The 23,721-nt window shown below is 37.6% G+C and overlaps 1 protein-coding gene and 1 pseudogene across 1 annotated transcript; both read right to left on the reverse strand.

The window, feature by feature from the left end:
• Positions 1-404: 404 nt before the first annotated feature.
• LOC131927171 (zinc metalloproteinase nas-13-like) lies at positions 405-17,370 on the reverse strand (annotated as a pseudogene).
• Positions 17,371-18,788: 1,418 nt separating this feature from the next.
• On the reverse strand, positions 18,789-19,764 carry LOC131927172 (uncharacterized). The gene is made up of 2 exons (XM_059282891.1): positions 19,376-19,764; positions 18,789-19,161 (listed from the first exon to the last, which is right to left on the reverse strand). Exons 1-2 carry the CDS (start codon positions 19,648-19,650, stop codon positions 18,789-18,791), a joined length of 648 nt encoding a protein of 215 aa, XP_059138874.1. The 5' UTR covers positions 19,651-19,764.
• Positions 19,765-23,721: the final 3,957 nt, after the last annotated feature.

The following is a 23,721-nucleotide window of genomic DNA, read 5'->3' on the forward strand; positions in this document are numbered from 1 at the left end:
TATCGCCAGGACACTTAAACCAGTCTAGTGTTCATTTTCTACTTACAACGGGTGTCAAAATGTCCTCTTAGATTTGTAGCTACACCCCTTTTAACTTCAGGTCTAGATGTGACGTCATCACACAGGTTAAACCCCCCCATTACTTAGGGTCTTGATGTGACGTCACCACTCATGATACCCCCCCCCCCCCCGTTACCTTCAGGTCTGCATGTGTAGTCATCAATCAAGTTACTCCCTCCTTACTTTCCGGTCTAGACGTGACGTCACCACACAAGCTAACCCCCCCCCCTTACCTTCGGGTCTAGACGTGACGTCACCACACAGGCTAACCCTCCCCCTCCTTACCTTCGGATGTGACGACACCACACAGGGTACAGCCCCCCCCCCCCCCCCCCCCTCCTTACCTTCGGGGTCTAGACGTGACGTCACCACACAGGTTGCAGGTTTGCCTGCAGTGTCTAGACATCCAGACGACGTTAGTGGACACAGTCACCCCTCGACCTCCACACGGCGCATCTCTCCGGTCTCTCCACGTCTGCACATGTCGTCTCTGGGGTCAAAGTTGTAAACAGTCGTGGAAATAGTCGTGTAAACAGTCGTGTAAATAGTCGTGTAAACAGTCGTGTAAACTGTAGTGTAAACTGTCGTGGAAATAGTCGTGGAAATAGTCGAGTAAGTAGTCGTAAAAATAGTCGTGTACAAAGTCGTGTAAATAGTAGTGTAAACATTTGTGTTAACAGTTTTGTAAATAGTCGTGTAAATAGTCGTGTAAATAGTCGTGCTAACAGTTGCGGAAACAGAAACAGCCATGTAAACAGACACTGAAACAGACTTGTAAACAGTCGTGTTGCAACATTTACACAAATATATAAAACCGACATTTTAGTCGACATTTCAGATAAACTCTTCTCCATCTGCCTTATGGACCGCCAGGTTTAAAAATTTTAAGCAAGCAAGCAACAGAAATTGAATCAAACTTATGCAAACAGACTATTTCATAAACATCCATTTAGACAGACCATTATTTAAACAGACGTTTAAACTAAGACATTTCTACAACCTCAATACTCATTGTACCTTCATTAAATTTTAACTACATTTTGTAGTTGGGGACCCTAACTCAGGGGCGTAGCGAGGGGGGGGGGGGGGGCGGGGGTGCGGACCGCAAAGGGTGACACCATTTAGGGGGTTGACACCAAGGCAAAAAATAGCAAAATATATAGAGAAAAACTTGATGGGGGTGCAAATAGAAAGTTTGAAGGGGGGGGGGGGGGCAAATGGAAAACTTGAGGGGGGGTGGTGCAAATCGACAGTTTGAAGGGGTTGGGGGTGCAAATCGAAAACTTGAAAGTTTGTCCCCGGGAAGGGTCGCTACGCCTCTGGGGGGTGACACCCGACCTCGCTACGCCACGGCCCTAACTACATTCTGTTTTGGGGACCTTACACTTGAGTTTAGAACCACTCTTCAAGCTATAGAAAAACCTACCCGTCTTGTCCGCCCCTCCCCCACATTTTGCACACGCCTTTGAGCAGCTGGACCCCATGAAGACGGGATTTCTCTCACACTCGCCCTGATTGGCCCACACGTAGCAGGCCCAGCTGTCGTATGTGTTCACACATTTGGCTGGGGAAACAAGAAAGACAACTGCTGTTTTGTTAAGTGTTCAAAGAGAAATTACTCGGTTACCTCTCTTTACATGTTCATGCGTTTAGCGAGTAAACAAAAATCTTGTTCAGTAAAAAAAAAATTGTTTTGTTCTATTACCCCCCCCCCCCCCCTTTCCCCCCCCCCCCCCCCCACCCCCTTCTCAATTTCCCTGTTAATTAGTTATATTCCTTGTAAAACTAACAATTATGTAGCTAACCAAGAAACAAATGCTTGTCAATAATGATAAAATCTTTTTTAAAAACAATTTTTTACCTACCCATAATTTCAATATTTCACCGATTTATGTATCCTGTTTATTTACATTTCTTCTAGTGGGGAAATCTTTATTTTATTTTTAAAGATTAATTTTTTATTTTTTTTTTTCGCCTCAGACACGTAATTTATAGCGTCAGTTGTGTGTTCGCTTTAGTATTACAGTTTTCATCATCGGCTTGTGAGGACTGATACAGATTTACAATAGTAATATTTCTTTCTTACTTGTAGCCTGTTTTCATTCATTTAAGATGGTTTACTTATACATAGATCTAATACAAAACGTCTAAATATAAAGAAAAAAAATTAAAAATAAACCGGGAGTGATCTCCCCAAAACTTTCTCGAATATTCTTATATAAAATAACAGGGGATGGGAACTCGGGCTACAGACATGATTTTTAATCCATTTTAAATACTTAAAAGTTTTAAAAATAGAATAAAATCTCGTAGACAAAAGAATTGCACACCAAGTGAACGCCAAATAAAAAGTGCATAATAGTGCGCAATATTATTAGTACTTTAAAAATTTACATTAGTTTCTTGAGAAATCAGAAATAGCGTAAATTAGTACTTCCGGTTAACGAAAATTACTCAAAATTTGACAGAAGGTAGAGAATTAGATCTTTTACTTACATGTTAAATTTCATTTATCTATCTGAAATAGTACTCAAGTTATAGGCTTTCGAAAAATTCAAAGCAGAAAAAGTACCACTTCCGGTTATCGGAAATCGCTCAAAAGTTGATACGGATCTACGATTTTGATAAAATACTTATATATGACATTTCAACAACCTAGCTGTAACGGTACTCAAGTTATCGTGTTTACACACACAGACATACAGACAGACAGACACACAGATAGACACACAGACATACGGACAAGATGGCAAAATTATGTTTTTCCGTATCAGTGAGATGTAAAACGTCGAGATTTGTAAAAAATCTCGTTTTTTTTTTTTTTTTTGCACGATTACAAGACTGTCTCTATACTTCGTATATACGAGAAAGTAAAAAAAAAAAACAACCTGAAACACTTTACTGAAATTTTTAAAGATTAAAAAAGTTGATCATCGTTGGAATTTATAATTAAGTAAACCTTACGACGACTCCATTTCATTTTCCTATTACATTGCTTATGTCCCAGGTCTACTGACATTGTTTATGAATAGCATTTATAAAACAAATGGTGTATAGAATACTTGTTAAAGAAAATTAAGTTTTAAACTTCGCTTAATTTTTTTTAATTTTTATTTTCTATGTCTCTTGTATAACTAACATTACTTCTGGCTAGCTAATATATAACAAATACTGATTTAAACTACAAAAGGAAAAATAACCCGTTTATCTCCTCTTAATTTCTCTATTTATCGGTTATGTCCCTTATATTACTAGCCTGTTCTAATTTCAGAAAATAATACTGTTAGTTTGCGTCAATATTTCAAACATTGTGTTCTTCGGGAGAAAAACTTACAATCATTTTCTTCATCTTCAACATGAGAAAAACTTACAATCATTTTTGACCTGTTTGGTCCGGTCACAATCCGAACTGCCGTCTCGACAGATACAGTTACAATTCTGGTCAAGATGGCCGTCTGACCCACATTTCTTTTGGTCTGGGCAGTGACCTGAAAAAAATCATGTGTCAACGGTTTGCTGAATTGGTGCGTATTTAGTCAAACGTGAGCATTTAGAAGAAACTTTTATTTTAATTAATTGTTTTTAAAAGTAGAGGGCTATTTAGTGACGGGGATGGGGGGGGGGGGGGGGGGGGTAGGCCTTGTTAATTTAAATATAAAAAATGTCTTCCTAAGTTTGAACACAAACTTGTTGCGTTGTTGCAACATTAAAACTTCTATTTTAAAGGTATCGGTTTGAAAAGTTTAAAATCAGTATTAGAAATAAAACATTTCTGACTGAAACCTATTTTCGTTAAACCTACCGACCTTTAGAAAAATACATGACATAAACCTACGTGACATAAAAAAAACAACTAATTTTAACGTAACTTAAGACATGATTTAATACACACGAATTAAACATATGACTCCAACACATTTAACCTACCTGAACGGAGGCTGTCTTAATCTTACCTTTCGTGAACATATCTCATTAAAAGCTACTTAAATTAAAACCTACATGACTTAACTTACATGGCTTAAACCTAACTGTCTCCTGACTCAAACCTGCATCACTTAAACCTACCTGACTTTACCGTACTGATTTAAACCTACCAGACATAAACCTACCAGACATAAACCTACCTGACATAAACCTACCTGACATAAACCTACCTGACTTAAACTTAACTGACTTAAACCTACCTGACTTAAACCTACCTGACTTAAACCTACCTGATTTAAACCTACCTGACATAAACCTACCTGACTTAAACTTAACTGATTTAAACCTACCTGACTTAAATCTACCTGACTTAAACCTACCTGACATAAACCTACCTGACTTAAACCTACCTGATTTAAACCTACCTGACATAAACCTACCTGACATAAACCTACCTGACATAAACATACCTGACATAAACCTACCTGACATAAACATACCTGACTTAAACCTACCAGACTTAAACCTACCTGACCTAAACCAACATGACTTTACCGTACTGATTTATACCTACCTGACATAAACCTACCTGACATAAACCTACCTGACATAAACCTACCAGACTTAAACCTACCTGACATAAACTTACCTGACATAAACCTACCTGACATAAACCTACCAGACATAAACCTACCAGACATAAACCTACCTGACATAAACCTACCTGACATAAACCTACCTGACTTAAACTTAACTGACTTAAACCTACCTGACTTAAACCTACCTGACTTAAACCTACCTGATTTAAACCTACCTGACATAAACCTACCTGACTTAAACTTAACTGATTTAAACCTACCTGACTTAAATCTACCTGACTTAAACCTACCTGACATAAACCTACCTGACTTAAACCTACCTGATTTAAACCTACCTGACATAAACCTACCTGACATAAACCTACCTGACATAAACATACCTGACATAAACCTACCTGACATAAACATACCTGATATAAACATACCTGATATAAACCTACCTTACTTAAACCTACCTAAATTAAACCTACCTGACTTAAGCCTACCATACTTAAACCTACCTGACTTAAACCTACCTGACTTAAACTTAACTGACTTAAACTTACCTGACTTAAACCTACCTGAACTGAACCTACCTGAGCAGTTGTACATAAGGTTCACCGCCCACACGTCCGAGTAAGCCAGCTCCTTCAGATAGACATTGCCAATGGACGCCTCCTTTGTCTTGTCCAGCGGTTCTATCGTCTTGTTGGTTTGGTCTTTAGAGAACGCCTGCAAGGTACCGTATGCAGTACCAGTGTATTCGTTTAATTAAGGACACAATTAAGCTCCTTCAAACACCACTTTTGTAATGGGGGTTCATAGCAGAGAGGAAGTGGATTTAACAAGTGTTAGTGACTTTCATTTAGAAGAATTGTTTTTGGTCAAGACATTAAGAATTTACATTACTTTTCTAATTTGAGTCCGGTACTAATTAGAGCTGGGTGACCTCAAAATGATACTAGTTAATATGTAACATTTTAGTGATAGGGTTGGGGTATTCGTTGAGGTGAAAGCTTATTTTATTGAACATCAAAAGATATAGTGTGGTGAGGTACGGCTAACCCAATTGGTGACTCACCGTGACACCGTAGTGCATGACGGACGAGTACTCGTAAGGCACGCGCATCTGGTTGACCTCGGCGGTTGAGTACTTGTTGAACCAGATGCGCATGTGCGGCTCGACGTTGTGGTAGAGGATGCTGATGTAGTTGTCTCTGTCGGGCAGCTGGTGCTCGTGGACTAGACCGATGGCGTGGCCGATTTCGTGTAGGTACAGCCCTTTCTGGAGGTCAGAGGTTAAATAATTAGGTCAAGTACAGCCCTTTCTGGGGGCCAAAGGTTAAAAATTAGATCAGTTACTGCCCAGAAGAAGTGGATAGATTCACCTACCTTGGAAGTATTGTTGATAAGCAGGGTGGGACAGAAGCAGACATAAAAATAAGGACGGGTAAGGCAAGAGCAGTCTTCAACCAACTAAAAAATGTTTGGGGTTCGGGAGATTTAACCCTTGGAATAAAAATCAGGATCTTCAACACACTAGTAAAACCTGTTTTACTCTATGGAGCCGAGACATGGAGAATAACTGCTATAAATAAGAAGAAAATACAATAATTTATAAACGCATGCCTCAGAAAGATCCTGCGAATCCGCTGGCCTAAAACCATCAGAAATGATGTTCTATGGCAACGGACAAATCAACTGCCAGTTGAAGTAGAGATCCTCCAGAGAAAATGGAAATGGATTGGCCACACACTCAGGAAGCCTGTATCCAGCATAACAAGACAGGCCCTCACCTGGAATCCACAAGGCAGGAGGAAGAGAGGCAGACCAGGAAAGGCCTGGAGACGTGACCTGGAAGAAGACACCAAGAAGATTGGATACACCTGGGGACAGTTGGAGAGACTAGCCCTGGACAGAGGCGCCTGGAAAGCTCTTGTCAGCGGCCTATGTCCCAGTAGGGACGACAGGCAAACATGACATGAACATGACTGCCCTTTCTGGGGGTCAAAGGTTACACATTGGTACCAGGTACTTTTATTTAATTTGCTTCTTCGTTCTTTTGTCTGTAGTCATGGATCTAAACTGCCGAGCAAAATTTCGACCACTTATAATACGTCGATCTTTGGAAAATGAAAATACTCTCTACACACCGAAAACCAAAAACAATTAACAAGTCAAGTCACATAACGCTTATCAGTTTTCTTCTTCTTAAGAGAAGAATAAATGTCACAATATGATGTATTTTAGTAATTTAAAAAACTGAACACGATGGTGTAGTTTACATCAAAACTATTTTCTAACACGAAGGACGAGGTTCACTTACAAATCGGCAACCTGGAGGTTGTAGGTTTAAGATCTGAGCACCGCCAACCATGCCAAGCTGTGAGTTACACCTGGTTGGGAGTAAACGAAGGTGTTAATGGCAGATGGTTACAGTTTAATGTGGTACTGTTACATCTGGTTAGGAGTAAACAAATGTGTGAATGGTAAATAGTTACAGTTTAATGTGGTACTGTTACACCTGGTTGGGAGTAAACAAAGATGTTAATGGCATTGTTACAGTTTAAGTAATGTGGTATTATTTCACCTGGCTCAGAGTAAACAAAGAGTTACAGTTTAAGTAATGTGGTATTATTTCACCTGGCTCAGAGTAAACAAAGAGTTACAGTTTAAGTAATGTGGTATTATTTCACCTGGCTCAGAGTAAACAAAGAGTTACAGTTTAAGTAATGTGGTATTATTTCACCTGGCTCAGAGTAAACAAAGAGTTACAGTTTAAGTAATGTGGTATTATTTCACCTGGCTCAGAGTAAACAAAGAGTTACAGTTTAAGTAATGTGGTATTATTTCACCTGGCTCAGAGTAAACAAAGAGTTACAGTTTAAGTAATGTGGTACTGTTACACCTGGTTGGGAGCAGAGGCGTAACGAGGGTGCCAAACTGGGTGTAAGATAAAATAAAATAGCACATTCTGAGCTGCATTACTGAATTATACACAGTCAAAGTTAAGAAAGCAAACTACTACTTATCTTTCCAGATTTATTTAACTGTTTTCTACATTACTTGTGTTTAAACATAACTTGTGTTTAAAATGGGGGAGGGGGCGCAAAATCGATCGTTCGCCCCTGGCTCAGGAATGGGTCACTACGCCTCTGGTTGAGAGTAAAGACAGCTGTTGTTGTCATACGGTGAGACGGTGTGGAAGATTGTGGTGCTGTTATTCTCAGAGTACCATATAATATAACTAAGAATAGACTTGATTAAAAGCAAAGTTTTTAAAAGTATTTAGATTTATGTTAGGTTTAGCTTCAGTTGTTATAATAAGGTTAAAGTTATTTAAAAACTTGTGTTACTTTTGTTTTACGTTGCGAGTTCGGTTAAAAGAAAGTGTAAAGTTTAAAGCTTCGTTAACCACGTTAAAACGTATTATGGATGTAAGAGTAATTAAGATGCAATCAGTTAATTTAACGCTTACATAACTGCGCTTAAATGTGTGGCTGGATTAGGGCCAAATTCCAAGTCAACCTTCATGACTGGATAAGTATAAACAAAACATGCCTGCTCATAGACTGATGTACAAGGGTAATACACATTTCATTTCTAGTCGCCCAGCATCTTAAAGAAACAAAGCTGACTGGTACCTAGCACTGGCCAGGAGTCGCTCTTTCAGTCAATTCTCTGAGGATATCTAAACCGTACATAGGTTCGATTAGATTGTTTTTAAACAAAACTAATATGTTGTAATATAATGTGAGTCACCTACCCGAGGCCACCCTGAATTCTGAGACTGTTTTTATCCGAGTCATTGGCCGGTCTAAACTTCATACAGGTGTAACGTTCCCACTCCGTCATAGCTCGCCTCATCATGTACTCTTCTGGTTTGGCTGTGACATAGACATACGTGTGCATAGACATATATGTACATAGACATACATAGACATACATGAGAAATCTCCTGCTGTGAAAAAGTACAATATTTATGTGGATGTTTACGGTAATTTCGAGCTAAGAATTACCGTCTTTGTCTTAGAACTTACAGAAATCTCCTCCAGCGAACAAGTACGGTATTTATGTGGATGTTTACGGTAATTTCGAGCTAAGAATTACCGTCTTTGTCTTAGAACTTACAGAAATCTCCTCCAGCGAACAAGTACGGTATTTCAGCATTGGGCCACCTCAGCGTTGTGTCTCTTATGGCTTTCCTTTTACTGCGGGTGCGCGAGCCCTTGTTAATGTTGTTGCTGTTGTTGTTGTTGTTGTTGTGTTGTGCTGGCTTCAGTCCCATCTTAGCCATTTCCCTGCAAGATTTATTGACAGCAACAGTTAAACCCACATGTAAGATGGGAACTAGCATAGGATTCGGTGTAGTTTATGTTGTAATTGGTTAATGTTAAAGTAAGGGTTACTGTGGGTAGATATGTATAGAGTGGTGGTGGGGTGGGCTTCTCAACAGGTGAGAGGGTTGTTGGGTGGGCTTTTCAACAGCTGAGAGGGTTGTGGGGGTGGGCTTCTCAACAGGTGAGGGTAGCGGGTGGGCTTCTCAACAGGTGAGAGGATAGTGGGGGTGGGCTTTTCAACAGGTCAGAGGGTAGGACAATAAAAATGTTTGTGCTTCAAGAGTTAAAAAAGATGGACAATTGAATAAGGGCTGGACAAGACGAAAAGGGACTGGACAATAGTTTAGATGGACAATAGAAAATAGACAAGTGCACATATCCGCTATAGTTATAGTTTCAAAAAGTGTTCAAGCTAAACATATACCGACGCTTGTGTACCCTTACAAAACAACCATGTAAACACAAAGTGCTGACAGAATGTGGGGTATCAAAACATCACTGACTCATCTCACAACGGCTGGTACAGTTTGACACAACAACCATGTAAACACAAAGTGCTGACAAAATATCAAAACATCACTGACTCATCTGACGGCGGCTGGTACAGTTTGACAAAGCAACCATGTAAACACAAAGTGCTAACAAAATATCAAAACATCACTGACTCATCTGACGGCGGCTGGTACAGTTTGACACAACAACCATGTAAACACAAAGTGCTAACAAAATATCAAAACATCACTGACTCATCTGACAACGGCTGGTACATGATGACACAACAACCATGTAAACATAAAGTGCTGACAAAATATCAAAACATCACTGACTCATCTGACAACGGCTAGTACATGATGACACAACAACCATGTAAACACAAAGTGCTGACAAAATATCAAAACATCACTGACTCCACTGAGGGCGGCTGGTACAGTTTGACAAACTGCTCTGGTGTGAGTACCATGTCCAGCTCTGCCATGATGTTGCCATTTTCTCCTTCCATCATGTTAACGGCAGCTGGGTGAAACAGAGTTTTTAAAAAGGGCAAAAATGGATTTTAAAAATATCGATCTAATTATGTCGATTTAACAAAGTCGATTGTACAATGTCAATTTAACAATGTCGATTTCACAATGTCAATTAACAATGTCGATTTTTCATTATCGATTTCACAATGTCATATGGAAAACGTCGATTTAACAATGTCGATTTGACAATGTCGATTTGACAGGAGAATTGTTATTAATTCGTGATGTATCAAACATATCCGCTATAACATCATGATGTATCAAACCTATTACCTGTAACATCATGATGAATTCAACTTACCACTTATAACATCATGATGTTTTAAGCATACCACCCATAACATCATGGTGTATCAAACTTATCATATATAACATCATGATGTTTTAAAAAGACGTATTAAACTTACCACCTATAACATAATGTACCGAAACTAACTTACCATCATGATGTATCAACATTACCACCAATAACATCATGATGTATCAAACCTATAACCCACAACATTCCGATGTTTAAACTCACCTCCGATACCCCCCAGGCTAGCAGTGATCAGCTCCTCCATGCTCCTCCACTCAAACTTCTCGTAGCGGTTTTTCAACGACCGGGGCGGGTCCCGAGATTGGGATTTCCCGACCAAAAACACAACCAGCTAGAAAACAAAACAAAAATAGTATGGAAACAAACAGATCCTAAGTGTATACTTTCTCTGCACCTACGGAACAATGACAACAGTTTTAATCGAGAAAAGAAAGTGTACTTTGATTATTTTAATTTATTCTTCAAAACATTGATTATTTTTGTTATAGTCTATATATTTTTTTAAAGCAATTATTTTTTGTTTCAAACATTTTAGCTTTTGTTAGTTGAATGAATGAAGTCATGTTTTCGGTAATGATAAACAAAATGAACTACACAGTAAACATTGGTGCCATACTACAAGAGATACACTATTTTTATATCTTTTCACTGACAATTGGGCTAATCAATCAATCGTCGCAGATGCATAGCGCCCGGGGACAAACTTTCGAATTGCACCCCCCCCCCCTCGAACTTTTGATATGCACCACCCCCTCTCAAACTTTCAATTTGTTTTTCCAACCATTTTGGCGCCCCCCCCCCTAAGCTCGGCGCCCGTGGACACATGTCCCCCCGCCACCCCCTCCTCACTACGCCACTGCATCGTCGTATCACCACACAATCTCTGACAATCAAGCTAAGATATTATTTTTTTTTAAATGGATTTTTATTTGTTGTAATTGAATATTTTAAGTTGATTGTCTGCCCCTTCAGACAACATTAATTAAATCTGGAATGGACCAGTCCACAGCAAGAATTTTATCATCTTGACCAATCAGATTGTAGAGTGCTGCTTTAGCATGTCGTGTGATCGAGAAATAAATAAATATTCAATCGACTTTGACCAGCCCACACTGGAAACCCATCCTGTATGTGAAGTGTATACTCCCAGAGGCGTAGCTAGGGGAGGGCGGGTGGGGCTCCAAACTGGATAGGATAAAAAAATGTAAAATCCCATTTTGAGCTGCATTACTGCATTGTGCACAGTCAAAGTTCAGGAAATAGATTATACTCTGCTCTACTTGTTTATTTAACTGTGATTTAAATCAATCTTGCGAATAATTAAGGCGTCCAAAAGTTGGGGGCCGTTTTTCGCCAACGAGAATAAGTATATTTTTATTCCAGGAACGTGGCTGAAATTTGATAGTTCGCCCCGGGCGCCGGAATGGGTCTGTATGTTCCTTTCATTTCTTTTGTTCTAATATCATGCAGTCTCACATGCTTGTTACGTTCTGGGTTGGTTTCAGATAAATGACAACTCTTCAAGACTTCGTTCGCTACTTTTATCCCGTCTCAGGGTCGGCGTGGTCGAGTCGGTAAAGCTCATGGATGCTAAACCGAAAAGTCTCGAGTTCGAACCCTCGGGCAGATGAGGCTCGTTAGCTGGGGACAGCCACTCTTCTAGGAGAGACAACTCCAAAATTAAACAACTGCTGCCTTGTAGTTTGTTCTTGGTTGGACAAAGGCTATGGAAGCAAATCCAAAAAGAAAAGCAGGCTGAAATCGGAGTCAATGGCGCATAACCAGTTGACACGTAACGCTTAATTGTGTTGGAGGCGTGGTCGAGTCGGCAAAAAGCTCATGGTTGATAAATTCGAACAAAGTCTCGAGTTCAAACCCACTGGCAGATAAATCTCGATCCCCTTCAACACTAATAATTAAGAACGAAGAAGAAGAAGAAGATCCCGTCTCAAATACATTCAAGCGTAGCCCTCGTCCTAACCGCTAGCAACTAACCCCCGACAATCATTCACTCCAGCTTTTATACCGCATTCGACCTTGGGATAACAATACATAAACACACCGGGGTTAACAATATTCTAGGGTGAACTCAACTCACACACGCACTCTCCCCTAAGTTCGAGACTATTCTACCCTATTCTAACCTGACCTCAACTGACCCGTAACAATGCTTGTCAGCTGATGTAGACACTATCAAGTTAGAAAGTGGCGAGTGTGAAATTGAAAAAAATTCTTTGGAACTTTCCAAAACTTGAACTTGTTCTGAGCATGATATATCCCAAACACGAAGTGTATGGTCCGATGAAGATGTAGAAACGTTTGAGCCATCGATCTAAACTGTAGATGAGACAGCCTCCTTGTGACCTGATAATGTAACCAATGGAACGTGTGTTCTTCTTCTTTCTTCTTCGTTCTTAATTTTTAGTGTTGGAAGGGATTGAGCCTTATCTGTTTGTCTGTCTGTGTGTCCGTGTGTAAACACGATAACTTGAGTACCGTTATATCTAGATTGATAAAATTTCATATATAAATATTTTATCAAAATCGTAGATCCGTATCAACTTTTGAGCGATTTCCGATAACCGGAAGTGGTACTTTTTCTACTTTGAATTTTTCAAAAGCCTATAACTTGAGTACTATTTCAGATAGATAAATGAAATTTCACATGTAAGTAAAAGATCTAATCCTCTACCTTCTGTCAAATTTTGAGTAATTGCCGTTGACCGAAAGTACTAATTTACGCTATTTCCGATTTCTCAAAAAACGCATGTAAATTTATAAAGTACTAATAATATTGCGCACTATTATGCACTTTTTTATTTGGCGTTCACTTAGTGTGCAATTCTTTTGTCTACGAGATTTTATTCTATTTTTAAAACTTTAAGTATTTAAAATGGATTAAAAATCATGTCTATAGCCCGAGTTCCCATCCCCTGTTATATTTATTTATTTTATAAAAATAAGATTTATTTTTTTTTTTTTTTTTTTTTTTTTAATATCTTTATTTTCAAATAGAAATCATTACATCAACATATACAAATGTGTGTGTGCTTGACATAGTGTGTATTTAACATAGTTCAAACATTAATAAAAATTGTCATTACATGAACAAAATGGTGAACATTATTAAAAAAAAGGATCAACAATTCAAATGAAGATAACCAGAATTAAAGAAATACAAACACGGTTTTTTTTTCCATAATAGTCTTAAGTGTTTTTACAGTTTTGTTGAGAATTTTTTGCAATATAAACAGCGTGAGGAATTAATAGAAAATATTAACAATATGTAAATAAAAGGTAGAAAGCGATAAACAGATGCATAGTAGACTCTAATTGGATACCAAATGGGTTGATGGTGGTGTTATCTTTTTTTCTTTTTTTGGAAAGAAGATTATTCCCCTTTAGGCCAAACTTAGCGGAGGCGGCAAGCCGTGTTTTACTTACTACGTCATGAAAAGACATGTGACACTGCATTGGGGAGAGAAGTGTAACAGTTGTTCGAGGCTGTATTTTGACACGTTCTATTTTGAAGCAAAGTATAAGAGGAACAGTTCAAGGCCAGTTTTGACACGTCTTAGATATGGCGCTATACGTGGGTCAGCTATAGAACTAGCATTAACAAAATTGCAGATCAAGGTCAAATTTGACATACTTTAGGCCTAGTAGGGCAGTGGTCTCAAACTAAGGCCATAATTGACACTTTTTGATGAATTTTAAATGAGGGCAAAGACTATACCGGTGCTGTGGGAAAAAGAAGACCTGAAAATATCTGTCCATAATGTCACCTAAACATAATTATTTTAATAGTTTGCATTTTATATTGTCTGCTGTCCGTCGAAATTGTCTGTGTATTGACTGAGTCTTGATCTAAGTCTCGATTTAAATATTTCATTGATAGCTTTGTCTGTATATTTAAATCTGTCATACTATATCTTATTTCGTAAATACCAGACTAGTGATCTAAAGACGGCCGTCGCAATCAGTTTGTCGTCGTCATATGTTGCGTCTTGTTGATTTCGTTAAATGTAATAGCTTTGTTTACAGTGATTGTTTTGTTTGTTTTCAAAATGGTCATTAGTGTTTGTTTTGCTAATCGAATTGTACTACATTCTAAAAAAATGTGTTTTTCTGTCTCGTGTATGTTTTGTTTGCAGGTCTGGCATGCAATTTTAAAGTTGTTGCGTGGGATTGGGGTTGTGTTAAATATTAACCTATAGCTAATCTCTCTTTCTTTGGGTGTTATTTGCTTCTTATGTAAGTTTCTGAAGGTGTCGCTTATATCTATTGTATTGTACTCTCTAGCCCATTTAATCCTATGGTATAGAGGGGTTGCTTGTTTCTCGACTAGGATGTCGTATATTTTTTTGGACTTTTCTCCAATGATGTTGCTGTTTCCTTTAGATATTTTTAATATTTCTCTGTAGAAGTTCCCTATATCATTCCCTCCATAATGTGGTGTTGTGATATTAACTTTGAGGATATTCTTTATTTTAAGCCCTATATAGTATTGAGCCAATGGGTGGTTGTGTGGCTCTATCCTAATTCTGTCTAAGTGTTTTAACCTAAAGGCATTGATTTTTGTATGTATATCGTGTAGCCCTATGCCTCCATTTAGCTTGCTTTGTATCAAAGTTTTGTTGCTAATGTTTCTAATTGTGTTTTTAAAGATGAATTCCCTAATTTGCTTGTTCGTTGTTTTAATGAATCTGTTAGGTATCACAGAATTTGTTGCTATGAATATTATTTTAGGTATGACATATCTGTTCACTAAGGCGGCTCTGGCGAAGATCGTTGTGTTAATATTTTTGTATTTTTTAAGGCACGATTCTATTTTCTCGGTCAGCTTTAGCCAGGTAGCATTGTCTTTAATCTTGTTGTCGTCTGTATAGGTTATTCCGTAAATTTTTAGTTTGTCCACCACTGTGATGTCTGTATTGTAGTCGTCTTTGTCTACCCATTGTCCTGCCCCCATAACCTTCGATTTGTCCGTGTTGATTTTTCCGCCACTGGCTTTACCAAAGTCAATAAATCTTTCCATTACTGTCTTTATGGCTTTCTCAGATTGAAGTAGAAAAGTCGTGTCATCGGCGTAGGCCAATATAAAAAGATTTATAAAATTTTATTCGAACATCACTGTCATGAAAAAACGACTTTTATTTTTTCCTTTCAGATAATGAGCTATTTCTCATTTTAAAAATACACTCCTTTTTTACAAAAGAAAACGATTTTAAAATATTTCAAATTTGAAATTTTCATCCAGATTAAGACAAAAAGCTAAAACATGATTAATTTTATGTTATATATATGTAATGAACATAGACAAAAGTTATACCAGATTGAATTATAAATAACGAATGAACTAACCATCAAAACAGCCATATTATGTCCCCTCATTTTATTCAAGTATGCCCGAATAGAGTAATAACGTGGTCCTTGAAATACTGACGTGATTTTAAACACAGTTGTGATTGGTTTTATTCAATCATTACCATTGCACAGGGTATATTAACCATATATATTTGTTTATACATCCACATGAAATTATTTTTTTAACCTAACCTAAAAACAGTATTTACTTGATTTCCTTAGAATTATAATTAAAGTAATAATAATAATAAAACAGAATTAAGACTATACAAAAACCCTTAACTATCAAAGAAATGTGCATGTTTCTTTCCCCTCTTTTGATTTACGAAATAATATTTTAAAATAAAAACACAGGTTGTCGCACAAACGCATACGCGCCTACGGAACAGCTCACTAGTAAATGAATTGTCCTTTATAGTTGCAGCATACAGCTTGAAAAAGACAACTTTATACATTAAAACTCGCTAATAAACGCAACCAAAATGTCGCAATTACGCAATAGTTTTCGCATTAATTAGGTGATTTCCATAATTACGGCGAGTTCCGAACTTGGCCTCGACCTATGAGATAATTAGTCCTGTCTGCTAGCCAGAGTAATTAGCTTGCATTTTTGTATGATGTCATAATTTACTATTCGCGAAATGTTTATAACTATGTGGCCTGTTACATAAGCTCGAAGTGGGACGGCGTGGGCTAAGCGGTAGATCGCTTGGCTGTTATCACCGAAAGTCTCAAGTTCGAATCCGGATCAAAGTCAGTAGAGTTCTTGAGTCAACCCAGCTCTGATGGGTACCTAACTCACGTTAAGGAACGTAAGGCGGCTGGTGATATTGCTGACCACACCTTCCCTTTATATGCCGATTTCAAGAAACATATGAACTCTACTTCACCTGTCCAATAGATCGCTAGGTCTAAGCTCGATGTTAAAGTATTGAAAGTAAAATGTATAGATCTACAAACTAACGACGTATTGCAACAATAAAGCAATTTGTGTCCAGGTTGTTATATGGATGGATCGCTTGTGATTTTAAATCAGCAACAACAAACGCTTTGTGACGTACTTGTTAAATGGTTGAAACTTTTATATACGTGTCTAGAGTACTAATTAATTACTCCATATAATTACACATCTGCTCAATACTGCCACATCAACCAAAAAAATTAACCCCTGTCAATTCACCCCCCCTCATTGTTATTACCCCCTCTTGTAAATACATATTATACTTGATATCTGTCAAGATGAAAACACAGCATAGTTTAAACAGTCTAGGCATTATAATTTCTATAGAATGTCTTAATTACGCCGACAAAATAAGAAAAAATAATTACCTCTTGGGGAAACTAGCTATGTGCAGATTAAGCTTCTTCCCTCTTCCTTACCTTTTCTCTATTACTATTAATATCCCCATCCTCATCCCTATACCTATCCCTAATCCAAACCAAACCGTAACCATCGGCATAACTATAACCATAATTATATTATGTTTAAGGCAATTAGTAATCAATGGCAGTTAACGTTCTACTGTAGATTTCTGGTCAATGATAATCACAATCACAATGCCCCCGCCCTCATGGAAGTTTCAACTGTCTTCCCCCCGCCCTCCCCCCCCCCCCCCCCCCAACCGCGGTAAAAAAAAAAGTCGGTAAGAAAACCTGTATGAGACCTTAACCAAAAATGTTTCCCAATACCATGTGACGATGTAGATTTCAAGTCTCTTAACCGAGTCCTCCGTGGGTTCCGCCTCTGAGCCTAACATTTTTCTAGCCACGCCTCTGTTCTGCAACAGCACTTGCTAAAATTGGCCTGTTAGACCTCGTTCAGGGGGGAAAAAATCTTTCATCAGTACAAGCTAATCACACAGAAAATTAATCAGGGTAAGATGACCTCACTCCCAAGCTAATGTCAATTGTCATATCCATTTTTTACCTTATATATATATATATATATATATATATATAAATATATATATATATATATATATATATATATATATATATATATATATATATATATATATATATATATATATATATATATATATATATATTTATTTATTTATTTAACACAGAACAATAAATACCACAGATAACAGAAGCACAAAAGTCTATCAATACGAAATGTACAACAGTCTTTTTAATTAATTAATGTATTCAACACACCAAAAATAATCGATGAGAAAACTTATAACAGCAGAAAGTGTTTAAGCAAAGGTACAAAAGATGCAATTCATGTTTTCTTCTTTGATTACTTACCATGAAGGTTATTTAGAAGTCGGTTAAACAAAAGATACGGTAGGTATAGGTTCAAATACTAAACACGTATGTAACAAATTCGTAAAAATTCTAAACATGTATGTAACAACTTCGTAAAAATTCTGAACATGCATTTACAAATCAAAGTAGGCCTACTTAGCATGTATGTAGCAAATCAGTAAAAATGCTAATCATAAATGTAACAAATTAGTTTATATACAATACATACATGTACAAAAATTAGTATAAAAAATACTAAACACGCTTGAAACAAATTAGTAAACAAACTAAACATGCTAGTAGCAAATTAAACAAATCTTTATAATCAAACCATGACAATTTGCAAGTAGAATAAACACGCTGATTTGTTACTATATGTAGCTTGAGCTTGCAGAGTCTCAAACTAAAAGTTTTAACATACTGTTGTTGCTATACGAAACTTTACCCTAACTATTTCAGTATTTTGCATTCACTTCGTAATGCACTTTAAAGTTCAAATATGTAAGCTGCCCTTTGTTGGGTATAAAGTTTTAGTGGACAACTAGTCACACTGGGTACATAGTCTCACTGGGTACATAGTCTCACTGGGTACATAGTCACACTGGGCACATAGTCTCACTGGGTACATAGTCTCACTGGGTACATAGTCTCACTGGGTACATAGTCTCACTGGGTACATAGTCTCACTGGGTACATAGTTTTATTGGGTAACCAGCCACGACGGTGACCCTGTCGTAGCCTCACAGGATACCAAATCTTCATTGGTAATTAGGACAAGGACATCCAATCACCAACTTCACCTAGCACCTAGGGAGTGAAGCTCTACGACTTGTCCAAATACTCTAAGACTCGTCCAGAAAATCTAAGACTCGTCCAGAAACTCTAATACTCGTCCTGAAGCTATAAAACTCGCCCAGAAACTCTAAGACTCGTCCAGAAACCAGCTCCTACGAAGTGAAGCTCTCTTCTGTCGTATCTCTTCCACAGACAGCGCTGGCGATTCCTGAACTCCATCTGGATTTTGTTGGACATTCGCGGCCTGTAACCCTGTTTCTACAGGTCTGACTTTTCTGTAGCGTACCCCAGCTTGGCCTTGGACTACTGGCGGCCTCGGCAAGGCGTCCACATTCTCCCCTGTGCTACAGTGTTGGACCTCTCCTCTTGTTTCGTCTGCACTTCCTTGACCAGCATCTGATCTCGTGGCTTCCTGTTGCTGGACACTGGCCGGCAGAGCTTCTTCAGCTGGTTCTGCTGGTTTCTCTGTTGGAACTTCTGAATGGCGTCTCTCGTCAGCACTGTAACAATCCATTTATAGAAGGTGAAACTATGTAAACAGAGAAAACATTTAGTGTCAGATGAAGAATACATAGAAAAAGAGGGTAAGAGAATCGTAAGTTGAAAAAATAGCTAGATCTATATTTCTTAAATAAAGGCCATGTAAAATTTTCATTAAACATTTTTTTACCAATACAGACAATTGTGTATAGCTAAATTAACCCGAGACTTTACCAGTTTTGAGTGTAGCCCTCATTGAGGCAGCCCCCAGAAGCTGCCTGTGTGTGGACATTGGTCCGGCGTCTAGGAGAATGTGTCGGTGGGAGGTCTTGGTTGCCGGCCCCAGGGGGATGTACCGTTGGCTGGCTATTGTTCCCTCCCCCAGGATGGTCAGCCGGTGGGTGGACGTGTATGTCCTCCTGAGGTTCTTGCTCCCCAGACAGACAGCTGATGTCCCTCAGGGTCAGACACTTCCAGGGGCTACAGCTACGTCTACTGGACCGTCGCATTTTGGTGGAGAAGATTTGCTGCCCATACAATCATCTAGATCACGGGTTCCCAACCTTGGGGGTCGCGACCCCCCTGGGGGTCGCGAAGGTCTTTCTGAGGGGTCGCCAATTGGTATACTAAACCTAAGTAATTTGAAACAAAACATAAATATTTAGAAGAATTTTTGAAATTCGGCCTTATTAACATCACTGGAAATGTAATATAGAAGAAACAAAGCGCACTGTACAAAGTTGTTCTCAATCACGAATCTATAAAAACTTCAAAACTAAAACGTCATTTGAAACGAGTCATTCGGAACACACCAAAAAATATATGGAGTTCTTTCGTCGATAAGAAGCTATTTGTAAACGCCAGAGACTTGATCGAACAGGAAGTTTTCACCAGCATTAGTGCAAGCATCAAATAAAGTCGCGATAGAAAATGCCAAGCAAAAAAAAACAATAGGAGAATATCTCATGTACGTAAATGTTAAATAACACATTTTTATTGAAATTAAGCTTTCACCAGTGTCTGCTTTTCATGTTGATAAATCAACAGACGTGAGTTCGTGTTCGCAGTTGCTGGTCTGTGTCTATATTCATGCGGATGATAGCAAAGATAAAAGAGTTGCTCTTTTGTGAAGATAGCATGGAGAAAATAAATATCTTTTTTTAAACTTGATGATTAAAATGGGTTAGAACGGCTGTGGGGGTTTGCGCCATCTATGTTTAGCTCAAAATCGGGCTTTCAGAAAACAGAAAAGATTTAGCTCCCTAACCACTGCCCTAACCAATCGACATCAAGAGTCCATTGCTAGTATAAGTCGTAAATTATATAAAATCTGGAGCTTTCAAAGAACTGAGCAAAAACATTAATATAGATCACGAGGTTCTGCTCTTCTACACTATAGTACGCTGGCTGTCAAACGAAATGTTGTAAATTGTGTTTTTTAATTGAAATCTGAAATCAAATTGTTCTTGGGAGTGCAAAGGAAACAAGTCTTTTTGGTATACTTAAAAAGACATAGAGTGGTTGGAGAGAGTATCATACCTAGCAGATATGTTCGAACATCAAGATAAGCTTAACCTGAAGCTTCAGGGAAAATGAACGAATATTATAACTTTCCATGATAATCTCGGGGCATTTTTATCAAAGCTGCAAAGAAAACAAATCTTGGAAATATTGTAAATTTGAGAAACTCTGCGGTGTGGTAGATGAATCTGATTGTGAGATAATTAAAATTTTGAAAGAAGCGATTTCTGGGCATCTTGAAGCTCTTGAAAACGAACTACATGGCTATTTCTCTGAGCTGAAAAAAGAAGAATCTGCAATTACGCAATACCCATTCTCTTCTTCCCTTGATGTTGCCAGCATTTCCGATGAATTGCAAGATGAATTCTTTGATTTGCAGAATGATTCTGTGTAAGATAAAAACTGCAGACATAATTTTGGTGTAGTATTCACCATTCATACCCAAAAGTAAAATTGATTGACTTTTCGAGAATATATTTTCATAAAAAAAATTTTCAACACTATTCTTCGATTAAAAACAAAATTAAGATAATTATAATGACATAGGTTGGCGTTAACACAATTTTTTTTAAAAATTAAAAACTTAACCACGAAGGTTTAATGAATAGTATGCAATTTTACTCATGCTATTAAAACAGTTATCAAGAGTAGTTTACATTGAAAGTCTACTAGAAAATCTTATTTTAGTGCTTATTAATTTCCATACTAATTTCGGCTTTTTAATTCTATGGGGGTCGCAGGTCACTTACTTTTTATAAAAGGGGGTCGCCACTCGAAAAAGGTTGGGAACCACTGATCTAGATCATCCAATAGCCCGTCAGTCAATGAAGTATTTACCTCTTAGGCGAAGTATCGATGTTGGGCTTTGTTATATTGCTGGTAGGATTTCATACTCATAGAGGGAAGGGTCTAGACTTCAGTAGGTTGTGCTATGTATGAGACAGAGGTTTAAAAAATGTGAAATGGAATGTGTCTTCTTTAGATCAGTGGGAGCGCGGACGCCATTGAAATAAGATAACATTTATCGTTTCATTAATTGTTCAGTGAAGCGGAAAACGCAAGCCTCTTGCGTCTTATGTCATCCGCGGGTCACGTGGTTCTTTAAATAAATATAACTGATAAAAACGTGGGGTGTTTTACGAGAAGGATGGGTTTCTTAGAAGGGCTTAGGTAACATTGGTTTGACTTATTCTTGGATTAGGATTGGGACTGGTGTTGGTGTTAGTGCTGGATTAGGTTTTGGGGTGTTGTAGATGTTGGGGTAGTAGTAGATGTAGGGGGTGAAGTTGATGTTGGGGGTGTTGTAGATGTTGGGGTAGTAGTAGATGTAGGGGGTGTAGTAGATGTTGGGGGTGTTGTAGATGTTGGAGATGTAGTAGATGTTGCGGCGTGGTAGATGTTTGGGGGGGGGGGTAGTGGATGTTGAAGTGTGGTAGATGTTTGGGATGTAGTAGAAAAAAATTTAACAAAAGCTTTACAAAAATTAATGTATGTGATGCGTGTAATATCATTGTTATATCTACGAATTCTATTTTTTTTATCTGATTTTGGTTGATACATAAAATACAAAATAAAAACCACAAAGAAATTATAACATACCAACTAGTCCAGTAGTCTGATTAGGCACAGAGCTAGGTAATATTATTAGGGAATTTGACTGTGATGCGAGAGTGATACTGAAGACCTTTGACGTATTAACAACACTCACATTTTAATCGAAGGCTAAACTGGTTTCGAACTCAGAACCTTATCAACATCGTCAAGAAATTTCAGAACATCAAAGTGGTGGGAAAAATTAAATTACTGTACGTCTATTTATATTCCAAATCTCTGTTTCTATTTATATTTCTAAACAAAAACCATTATATTAATTTACTTGCACGCCTAAATTATCAACCCTCCACAACAATATGCACTTACAGGTATTTGATTTATACACCTAAAATTATCAACCGTACATCCTCTATGCGGAATAATATGCAATGCACTGTTTGAATAGATAAATAAAATATCAAGACACGTCTCACTTTCCTTATAATAGCCGACCACTCTCAGGAACAAAACGCTGATTTGAGTACGGCTTCCTATAATCAACAAAATGGAATCATGTTTTTACAGTCATGTGACATCCATGACGTCACGTGGACTGCCAGTATGGTTACGTTTATCTACACTGTCAGCTTGTAAAGGAAAATGGGCTATTGATATCAATGATAGGCTAGGATTCCCCTGTCTGTTTATACCCACAACACACACACACACACACACACATATATATATATATATATATATATATATATATATATATATATATATATATATATATATATATATATTCTTTGCGTCTGTACTTCTTAATATAACTCAAAACATAGTTCAAAATTGTATTTACATCCTAGATTTAAGTATTTTGTGTTAGTTACACATCATGATATTGTTAACTTTTTTTTTACAATTTAACTCGAAGTCAAGATTATCGTATTTAATTTCAATCATATATAAATATGTGTGTTATAAATTCAACCTAGCGTCCCCTGGTCCGTTATTTTCTATTGGCTTAAAGATTTTAGCTTTGTAGCTTTAGTGTAGATTTTTTTAAAAACTATTGATTACAACTGTAAACTTTCACAGCCCTAGTTCGTGTTATATCAATAACTGAATTTACTGAACACACCTTCCAGTATACTGCGTCGTGAATATATAATCTCTAAACTTATGTGTGTATGAACTTCAGTATACTTATCGCATACTTTCGCTTACTTTCCGCTATCGTGGGTTTTGATGTGTGTATTGACACTGGTCTGAATAGATATGTATGTAGGTTTTAGGAAAGTAGGGACATGCGAAAGTTAAAACTGACTGCAGTCGGGAACAAGATAAAACATACTGCGAGAACCAAATGTCTATGTTATGTGACTTGGGACTAAATAATAAAGCGAAGGAATTAAACTTGATGTATCGAATTACTTTCGGATTAAATACTGACGCCAAGAACTTTAACAGTTTGATTAAATGATTCACTTCAAGAAATATTACAGGCAATGGAAAAACTTTATAGT

Source organism: Physella acuta, unplaced genomic scaffold (genome assembly GCF_028476545.2).
Source record: "Physella acuta isolate Inbredline_101_S28 unplaced genomic scaffold, ASM2847654v3 ptg001379l, whole genome shotgun sequence".
NCBI classification, from domain to species: domain Eukaryota; kingdom Metazoa; phylum Mollusca; class Gastropoda; family Physidae; genus Physella; species Physella acuta.

What these genes read in the sequence shown, in the direction of transcription:
- LOC131927172 (XM_059282891.1), bottom strand. Translation starts at nt 19,650, where the DNA reads ATGCGACGGTCCAGTAGACGTAGCTGTAGCCCCTGGAAGTGTCTGACC. An exon ending in GAGGGCTACACTCAAAACTG is followed by an intron (nt 19,162 to 19,375) that starts GTAAAGTCTCGG and finishes GGATTGTTACAG; the next exon opens with TGCTGACGAGAGACGCCATT.